The sequence below is a fragment of the Sciurus carolinensis genome, chromosome 8 (assembly GCF_902686445.1).
Source record: "Sciurus carolinensis chromosome 8, mSciCar1.2, whole genome shotgun sequence".
Classification (NCBI taxonomy): Eukaryota; Metazoa; Chordata; class Mammalia; order Rodentia; family Sciuridae; genus Sciurus; species Sciurus carolinensis.
In genome coordinates this window covers 91,105,346-91,115,523 of record NC_062220.1, presented here as the reverse complement: position 1 = coordinate 91,115,523, position 10,178 = coordinate 91,105,346, and the positions used below count along the sequence as shown (strand labels likewise).

General features: G+C 45.6%; 1 protein-coding gene across 7 annotated transcripts in view; it reads left to right on the top strand.

Moving 5' to 3' along the window:
• Nucleotides 1-438: 438 nt before the first annotated feature.
• Nucleotides 439-10,178, top strand: part of Pde1c (phosphodiesterase 1C) — a 551,831-nt gene continuing 542,091 nt past the window's right edge. For 6 of the 7 annotated variants that reach the window (XM_047560736.1, XM_047560740.1, XM_047560739.1 and 3 more), the window contains exon 1: nucleotides 441-920. In XM_047560736.1, the coding sequence (XP_047416692.1) occupies nucleotides 836-920 (85 nt within the window). In that variant the 5' untranslated portion in view covers nucleotides 441-835. Of the gene's footprint in view, nucleotides 921-10,178 lie in introns of all 7 variants that reach the window. The other variant, XM_047560734.1, reaches the window with a different exon arrangement.

Below are 10,178 nucleotides of genomic sequence, written 5' to 3'. Positions count from 1 at the left end.
TTTAGCAAACCCCACTTTAAAAGAACAGAGATGAGCTATTGAAAAATGGATTGTTCAAACTCGTTTGTGAATGGGACATCTTAAGAGTCTCTGGGTGAAAACGCCTGTCCACAAATAAGGGTTACTTTGATAATTATCTTCTGGCCAGGGATCGTTGAGATGTATTATATTATCGGGGCTCCAGACCAGTTCTGGGGACAGCTGCGGGAGGAAGTGGGCGTGGCGATCTCCTGGACTTCCTTGTTTGGAGTAAACTTTGGCAGCATCTGACGACTCAGATGTTTGCTTTTCCATCTGTTGATGTGCTTTTTGGGAGCTCTCTGGCCCGCCAGAGAAAACATATTTGAGAAGCACGACGCCAAATCTCAGCCATTCCCTCGGGTCCTCAAGCCCCACCAGCCTCCAGAGAGGGGAAGGAGAAGCTGAAATAGAAAACAGACGTTCCCGTTGCGCGCTGGCTTCAGCGGCTCCCAGGGAGTAGAGCTGGAAAGGCGGGATTTCGGCAGCCACCCACCAGCCGGGTCTGCAGGCACCGGCGCGCTGCGCCTCGCGTTAGTAACTCTCCTCTCCTGGTATCTGGGACTTGCGTTGGAGATGGGGCTGTTTCGATGGCTCGCCGACTCCGCCGTGTGCCTGGTGCTTTAGTTGACGTTGGGTCCCGGCGCCTGCAGCCGGCGCGCTCTACTATCAACTAGCGCGGGTCTGCGAGTGACAGCGCGCGGCGCGCCGGGGAGGGGACGCCACCGAGAGCCGGGCGCGGGGCTGTGCGCCTCGCGTTGGGGGATCCCCGGAGGCATCTGGCCAGCTGCGCGGCCCTTGCCCGGCCGGCCGAGCCATGACGGACGCCAGCAACAGGAAGGAGGGCTTCAAAAAATGCCGGAGCGCCACTTTCAGCATCGATGGCTACAGCTTCACCATCGGTGAGAACTTTCCACCCTGTGTCGGATGTCAGGCTTAGGCAAACACCCTTTCCGGTGGTGGTGAGGGTAGCTATCTAAGCAGGGGTGTGTGTGGAGGGGTCATGGGTCAGGCAGGGCCAGGAGGGTGCGCACAGGCGGAAGCCCCGGGGTGCCGTGACAGAGTGGGGAAGCCGTGCTGGGGGCTGTCTCTGAGGCACCCCTTCAGCCTGCATCCTCCTGGAGCCAGTTTTCAGGATCACACTTCTCCGAACTGCTCGATTTCCTTGCTGCGATTTGAATAACAAAATCCAGAAGAGGAGGAATAGAGACAGGGATGGACACAGAGAGATGGAATGATGGAGACAGGAATACCTAAGGAGGGAAGATAGAAAAGGACAGGAAGACATTGACATGATAGATACTGAGAGTCGCATGGGGACAGAATGGCAAAGACATTTAGGCATGTAGGCACGGGGTTAGAAATACAGAGATGCCAAAATGAGAGAGAGAGAGAGAGGAGAAGGAGAGTCTGTTTAGAGTCTCTGAGAAAGTCAGGATGCAGGCAGGGAGGGAGGGATAATATATCATGTTATTGAAATATTGGAGGAAAAGCTGTGGTGTCCCAAGCGGAGTGTGGAAGCTTCCCTCTCTTGTCTTCTGGACTCAGTGGCTCCTGCTTTCTTTCTGCCCGCAACTGTTCCAGTCCTCAAGGAGCTGGACCACAGGGCTCACCCTCTGGAGGCTAAGCATTTGAAGATATTATCTAAGATGTGTTTCTCGGTCTTATGCATCCACTGTTTTAAAACAGTTTCTCTAGGCCTTGCATCTTCATCTTCCTGGAGGTGGGCAGCACCGAGAGGTGTCCTCTGTGGATGTCAACATTTGGAAAAACAGCAGCACAGAGACAGGTGCCTAGGAGCTGTTCTTGCATTCCTATTTCTGGGAGCATTCAGATTTCTGTGGCCTTAAATCTGATCTGAAACTCAAAGACTTGGAAAATGGGGGAGCATTTTAACTTGCTTTGTGGTGTGCTGCACCTGCTTGGAGGTGTGGTGGGAAAGTACTAGGGGAAAGAAGAGACCGATGATGAGCAACTCATTTCTGGGCTGGTTTTGCTTGTTATGAAGTGACCCAAGGTTTCTGGGGCATGGACTGAACACATGCCCTTCCCTGAACATATCATATCTCACCCCTTAGAGATTTCGCCTGAACTCTACTGCAGCCAGGAATGCCATTCCCCCAACTAGGCATTGAGAGATCTTGTCTGCCCTTCAAATGTCTGCTCTGATTTGCTACCTCCCCCACTCTCCATCCCCATCAGAAAGAATACCCACTGCACACTGCGGGTTGGTGGGGAGGGGTACTCCATTATAACTTACACCCTGCCTGGAATTGGTTTGGCACCTGTGGTCCCCATTGCATTACAGATTCCTTAAGAATGACACTGTGCTTATTTATTTTTTCCTGCTCCAATGGAGACATGATGGTGGGTGCTCAGGGATCATTTATAGAAATGAATTAAAAGTTGTCAAGGTCAAAAGCATTTATTTAAAAGTCATTTTCATGTTAGTATTGGTTTTCTTGACTCTGCTAGGAAAACTTTCAGAAGTGATTTTTTTTTTTTTTAAAGTGCTGGTTCCCACCACATCTTATTCTGCAAAAAGTGTGGCTTCCTAAAATCTAGGATCATAGCATGGTTCTTCTCCTTCTAATCCTGTCCCTCCGGGTTAGAAGAGATGGTCTAGCAGACTGGTATGGCCTGGTGGTCAAAAAGGGACCCAAAAGTGATCTTGTCACTTCCATGTGAGATAGCTGCCAACTCATTTCAGGTTGCTGGGTGTTTATTAATTCACTTCTTTTGATCTGTTCTCCTTCTTCCTTCCCTTCTTCAACAAATGTTCATTGGATTTTACTGTATTAAAAGATACAATTTAGCACAATGCCTTCCACATGGCAAACATTTAATAAATGGTAATTGTTATAATTATTCAAAGTACTAAGTTAACATAATGGGGAGGTCATGAAGATAAACCAGACTTAGGACTAGTATTCAGGGAATTTGTGGGGTGATGTGATATGTTCATACATAAACATCTTTCAGAATAGAATTAGTGCAATAAGAGACGTTTGAGAAATTTTAGACCAGTATGGATATTTTAGAAAATATGCAGATTATAAAAAAAAGAAAAAAAAAAAGAATCACCTGTAATCTTATCACCCAAGGCCAAATGTTAATATTTCTTATGTATACATTCCAGTACTTTTTTGCATAGACTAAACTTTAAAAAAAAAATGTTTGGAAATCTGTTATTTAATAATATCTTATTAGCTTTGTTTCCTGCTATATATAAAGTATTTAATCAATCTCCTGTTTTTAATTATTTAGGATTTTAATTTTTAATCACTAATAAGCAATGATAAAAAATAAAATCCTGAGTACTTTTAAAGGATGAACTTGTAGAGTATGATTGTTCAAGAGCATGCATTTTTTTTAGGAATTTTAAGACATATTGCTCAGCTGCCCTTCGGAAAGGCTTACTAGCTCACACATGTCATACTCTGTTGAATGCCTGACACTATAGTTAAAAAAAAAGTTTCTTGTTTGAGAGATGGAAGGTGGTATCTCAATTCTGCACGTGATTTTACTTCTTTTGTAAAATTTTCTTTGTTTTTTTTTTTCCTCCGGGAGAGTTCAACATTTATTAACTTTTGAGTACTCTTTGTGTATGTGTGTGTGTACATACATACATATATAAATCATGCATATAACCAATGCATTAAATGTATATACCATATAATTATAAATATTACCTGTTAATTACTTTAATATTCTATGTTAATCATATACTTTACACTAATGTGCATTTTATACATAGGTACACATGTCTGTGTATATATATACACATATGCACATATATAAATTTATATATGCATATTTTACTCTTGCAAGTGGTGTCTATCATGTGTGTTACAAACATTTCTTCCAAGTAGGAGCACTTGTACCCTTGCAGCATCAGTGTGTGGTAGTCAGGACTGGCTTTGAGAACAGGCAGATAGCTTGTAGCCCACACTGGTAGTTGCCAGCTCATGGTGCATTTCAGTAGGAAGGAGTAGGTAGACAGTCTCCCTCCTTCCATGTGAGAGAAGAATCCTGAAGAGTTCCTAGTGGCCCCAAGCTCTTTCCTTTCCTCAGATGTCTGATCTCTTTTTAGAGAATCACTTCCTCTTCTAGGGCGAAAATCTAGGGTGTTAATTTGCAAAGCTTGTAGATCAAAGGACTTTACTAGAGGCAGTGCATATGGTATATTAACGGAGATTTGAGAAATTATTCCAAGGCGAGTCCTATGAGGAACAGTAGGGATTGTGGGGGCTCTGCAGGAGGGGAGATGTGAACCACCTGGGGCAAGGTCACAAACTCATCTTGGAGGGCTCCTGTGCAAGGCACATTCTGAGCTGAGGGGAGAAGCTCAGACTTGACTGTGCGGGAAGAAACCTTCACCTTATGGTTCTCTCTCAGGAGTTGGGGACGTTTGGACATATGCAGGACCCTTCTAATAGTTGCCATCCTGGGGACCTGGGGACTGACTCTACAGACAGTGAGCAGGGGTCAGAGGAGTTAAACATTCTGTAGGGAGGGACATCCCTGCACAGTAAGGAACCATCCCAAACACCAGGCATGTCCCATGGAGCAATCCCATAGGGTCTTTCGGACAAGGAAGCCTGGGACCCCTGAACTACCCTGTGCCCCGACTGCAAGCCCTCTGGGACTGATGGCCAAGGCTGCCCTGAGAGCAGCTGCCTCCTCCTGGGAAGAGTAGCTGTGGGTGTGGTCTAGGTTCTGACCTGGGGCTATATTCTGTTCCATCACCTTCCACAACAACCCTGAAAGGTAGCTGCTATGACCTTTATTTTACAAGAAGAAATTCCTAAGCCTCTGAGAGGAGGTAATTTGCCAGAAGTCTTGTAGGAAGGCAGTGGCAGAGTTGGGGTCACCCTGCATCTGCCCTGACACATCCACCCAGCCCCACGCTCTGCTGCCTCTCTCCTCGGGCATCATTTCTGTTGCAGCTTTGGTACCAAGTCATTATCTCCATGAAGAGAAATCTGGGAGTTTGTCAGGTGGGCTGAACCAGCTCAGACTGTAGTGAAAACAGGGACAGGACCACTACCTTAGGCAGGGCTGGTCCGGATCCCTGCCCTAGGGGAGATCAGGAAAAGAGTCTTTTTAAGTCTTGTTAATCTGCCTCTCCCAGGCCCTGGTTCTGTCCCACCCTCCCCTGGGTCCCAGGGCAAGTGGTTTTATGTTTTCTGCATTTGAATCTCTCAGGTCATGAATTGGGCACGTGGTCAAGAGGTCTTGGAAATGAGTGAACATGTGCCACACGCAGCAAGCACAGACACGGAGCCTTCTGTGTGTAGGCAACTGCTGAACTTGTGATGGGCAAGTGATTATCAAGATCCGTGGTAATTAAGGCCATATGTAATTTGACTCCGGTGAGGTGCCTGTGCCAATGAACTTTTGAACAGAAAGTGAATGGGGGGAATGGTGAAGCAGAATCTTGTTTTTCGGACAAACTTTCTTTGTCTTCTGGCATTTGCATATCTATCTGGGTTGTTAACTGGATGCAGATTCTTCTTTCTCCCTGAGGCTGCCTGAAATACAGACCTGCCCCCACCCCAAGAAGCTGGTCTGCAAAAGGGCATAGTGCTCTCCCCGCTCCCCTGAGTGGGCCTCTCTGGATCTCTGGATGCTCCTTAGTGCTCACTTTACAGATGCGAAAGTGGGGCTTAGGGAGGGACCTTCATTTTCCCTCTTCTGCTCAGTGATGATGGGCAGGGCATTACAAAGAAATGGGTAAAACTATAGGATGGAGGATGTGAAGTGGCTGGCTGTGTGGCAAAGATGGAGGTGGTGGTGTGGAAAATTCTAGGCCTGTCCTGTACTGAAGAGGCCTCCTTCACAGAGGGATGCGTTTCCTGTAGCAACCATCACTGACTCCTCTCTCTTTGGGTTTTCCCAGAGGAGCAAAATCAAGGGACCACTAAACAGCAATCCAAGGCCATAGGGATTGAGAGCGAGGGGTCCCTGTCACCCTTGGCCTGCCAGGGCCTGAAGGCCAGTGCTCTCCCAGAGGGGATGTGGAGCAGGCAGAGCTCTGGGTGGCTGAGGCCAGGGTGGTTTGTGCCGGCATTGGGGGTGTGGCCCACATTCAGGCACAGTGCTGACCTCCTGTGGTGTATATGGCTGAGGACTCTCTTGACTGTCTTGTCTGTCTGCTCTGCCTGCTTGTCTGTCCAAGTGGGTACAAGACCTTTGGTCCTCGTGTGCCTTGTATGGGCAATGATGGAGGTCAAAGAACCCAACAGAGAGCTGAGGTAAAATACAGCACAGCCCTCTGTTTACAGAGGGTACCTTTGAAGACACCCAGGGGATGCCTGAAACTAGATTGCATTGGATCCTATCTATGTATGCTATGATTTTTCCTATACATGCATACTTATCATGAAGTTCCCTTATAGACTGGGCACAATTAGAGATTAACAACAACTAATTTTAGAATAGAACAATTTTAACAGTAAAAGTTAGGTATAAAAGTTATGCGAATATGGTCACCTATTCCCAAAATGTCTTATTTATACTGTGCGTGTAATGGTGGGTATGCGGTAGAGAAAGAAATGATTTCCCTCTCCTGTAGGATGGCAAGAGTTCATCATGTAATTAAAAACTTACAAATAATTTATTTCTGGAATTTTCCATTTCATAGCCATTGACTATGGGTAACTAAAAGCTTCAGAGAGTGACACTGCAGATAAGCTGCTGCATTCTACAGCTACCTCCTGGTATTCATGGAGTATTCCTGATTCCCTCCCCTTCCTCACGTCCCTGGGAACACTGGAGCCGGAGTCAGGTGGAGCGGGGTGTGCAGAGAGGAGGTGTGCAGACCAGGGCTTGCATTCTCACTCTTCCTCTTGTCTTCCCTTCATTCTGCACCTTGGGGAAGTCACTTCACCTCTCTTAACCTTAGTTTCCTCATATGTGAAATGGGGAGTGTGATCCCTAGCCATCCACCTGTGGTGAGGATTGAGTGCGGTTATATGTGAAAAAAAAATTGCTGGATTGACTCCTAATTGCCCTTCAAATACTTCTTGCCATTAGTGAAAAGTTAATGGTGGTGTACCCCGCATCACAGCATCTGCACTTCCAGCAAAAGGAATCTGTGCCTTTAATTTGAAGAACGAGGTCCTCACTGTGGGGTGGTAGTTGTCCACAGCAATCAGAGTGCATGGTTTTCGGGTGTGAGCCAGCTGAGAGGTGGCCTTGTCGAGGGAAAACCTGGGTTCTGGAGTTATGATGCCCACTAGGCAAGTCCTTTAGTTTCTCTGAGCCTCAGTTTTCTTCTTGGAATAAATGGCACACTGTCCTCAAAGGTGAGCCACGGCCAGGGAGATGTGATGAGTGAGGGTCACTGGTGTGATCCTGAGGATCTGTGGGTGCACTCTGGGGCAGGCAGTCAGGATGCCCTGTACAACTGTGCTGGCTCTTGGCACTAGATGGGAACAAGGGCAAAGAGTGCCCTTGGCCTTGCATGGGTTCATGGGCCTTTGTGGGCCACACTGTGTGCCTGGCTTGTCTATCTGGGCTGCAGGGACCTGGGCAGAGTCCACCATGGGGAAGTTGCAGGTGTTAGGGAGAACAACATTGCAGGATCGATGATCCTGAGCCTGACTTGGGGATCTGGATGGGGACACACCAGGGCCAGGATGACTAAACTGGACTTAGTGGAGTCCAGCTATAATCATCACTGTCTGGAGTTAAATACTCAGGGTTCAAATCCTGAATCCTGTCTTCCTTTGACTGTGATCTCAGAGAGCTGGAATTTCATGTCTTAAGTCAAGTTTCCTAAATTGTAAAATGGTTGTAACCAGATCTACCTTGCTAGGATGGAAAATTAAATGAGATAATGCAAGTGAGTTCCTGGCAGGGCTGAAATATTCACTGGGCACAGTAGACACAGTAGGAGCCTATGGAAATATTTAATTTCTTTTAAAATCAGAAAAATACTTTTAAGCTAAATAAGGTATCTTAATTTATAAAGTTTCGGTCAAGCAAGATGAAAAAGTTCTGGAGTTCTGCTCTATAATGTTGTACCTCTATACGTGTAAATATTTTTTAAAAGGATGGATCTCATGTTAAGTGTTTTTACAGAAATAATAAAGAAGTAAAAATTTATGACATTATTTTTCTTCATATATTCTAAAATATATTTAAAATTGTAGAAATGATTTTTATGGAGAAAGGAGCCCACAATGGCAAACAATGTCTAGAGTCCATGAAAATCAGAATGTAGCTCTAGTATAGGCCCTGGCACATCCTAGGCATCCAGAATTGTTAGCTAGTGTTATTGGTAAGTCAACAACCATTTGCTGCATATAGCACTGAACTAGATACTGGGGAAGGGTGGGATCGGGGACCAGGAGGGAAAAAGCAATGTAACTCTATGAGGAAGACCCATACTGAACTCAGAGTTCATAGATGGGGTTAGCTCTTACTTGCTCTTTAATGTTGAATAAGTCACTTAACGTGGACCTCAGTTTCTCCTTTTATGAATGAACAGGTTGGGTAAGGAAATCTCCCTGAAGAAGGTGGGCTTTGAGTCCTGATGACCACTCTAGGTTGCCCAGAGTTGGGAGGATTCAGGGAATAGTCACATGGGATGTACAGGAACTTCTGGTGAAGAATCTTTGCATAATGTAGAACGAAGGGAAAACAAATTGCATGTAGGACTAATGATGAGCTAAGAGTCAGAATTAGTCCTTTTTTTTAAAAATTTTGAGACAGGGTCTTGCTTAGGGCCTTGTTAAGTTGCTCAGGCTGGCTTTGAACTCAAGATCCTCCTACTTCAGCCTCCCAAACTGCTGGCATTACAGGTGTGCACCACCATGCCCAGCTCAGAATTATTCTTGAGGTAAGCATGCTAAGCTTTGTGTATATAACTTTGCACAGTTTTTTATACCTACAGTGACATTTGGTCACCACTGAGCTAGACTTAAGGAAGGACCAAAGATAAGCCCCTGTAGCTATCTGGGCCTTCTAGTGAGGCCACCAATTGCTAATGACCTGTGGGAATGGGAAGTGTTCCTGCTGGGGTTCAAGCTTAGCTCCATTTGGGTGTGTCATGAAACCTTTATGACTTCGATTCACATTGGTAGACTCGGTTGTTAGGAAGAATACTTGTAATAACAGATAAGAGGCAGAGCAGCATGGAGCCTGGATCCAGCTCAGTAAACGCTTGCTGGGTCTGAGAGGCAGAATGTGAAGTTAAGAGCATGGAATCTGGAGCCTGAGTGCCTTGGTTTGAATTCTGGCTTCACAGTTTATTAACTGTGTGATCTTGGACAAGTTACTTAGCTTCTCTACATTCCAATGTGCTCATCTGTAAAATGGAGATAATTATACCTTCTAGGGTGTTGGAGGATTAAATGAACTAATATATATCAAGCACTTGAAACTGCACCTGGGACAGTAAGTTCTATGCAATTTTTGTAATAATATTTTTATTATCACTTATTCATAATAAAACATTAATATAAAAATATAATAATACATTAACATTAGCACAAAAATAATAACCAGCTCAGTCATGCCTCTTCAGACACCCATTTATACTATTCTTGAAAAGTTGTAAGGATGCTTTTTGTTGTTCAATATTGGCATTTCCTTCCAAAAGGCATTCACTTTGTGTCCTGAGGTGTTGGTGTTCTGATCTTGCAATGTGTTGGATTCTTTTTTTTGGGGGGGGGAGGGTGCTGGGGATCAAGCCCAGGGCCTTGTGCTTGCAAGACAAGCACTCTACCAACTGAGCTATCTCCCCAACCCACAATGTGTTGAATTCATGATGAGCCTCCAATTACCTTATCTCCTCAACCAGCTGATCATCTTTTAGGATGTGTCAAAAGTGATGGTTTGGCAAAGTGAGTCCCTAAATGCCAGGTCCTTGTTGGATGGTGAGCTCTCCTAGGCAGTGACGCCAGTTAGAGAGGAAGGTGATGCTGAAGACCTGGGCTCTAGATCCAGCTCTGGCACTTCCTGTCCCCGTGGCTGTGAGAAAGATCATTCACCTTTGTGAGTCTCAGGCCCCTCATCAGTTATGGTGGTGGTAATGCCTACTTTGTTGAGTTGTTGGAGGATTCAATAGGGTGAGGGATGCAGGAACCCAGCTTGCTCTAGGTGCCTAGTAATTGGTAGCTGTTGGTCCTGAAGATGGAGAAACTCTGAAA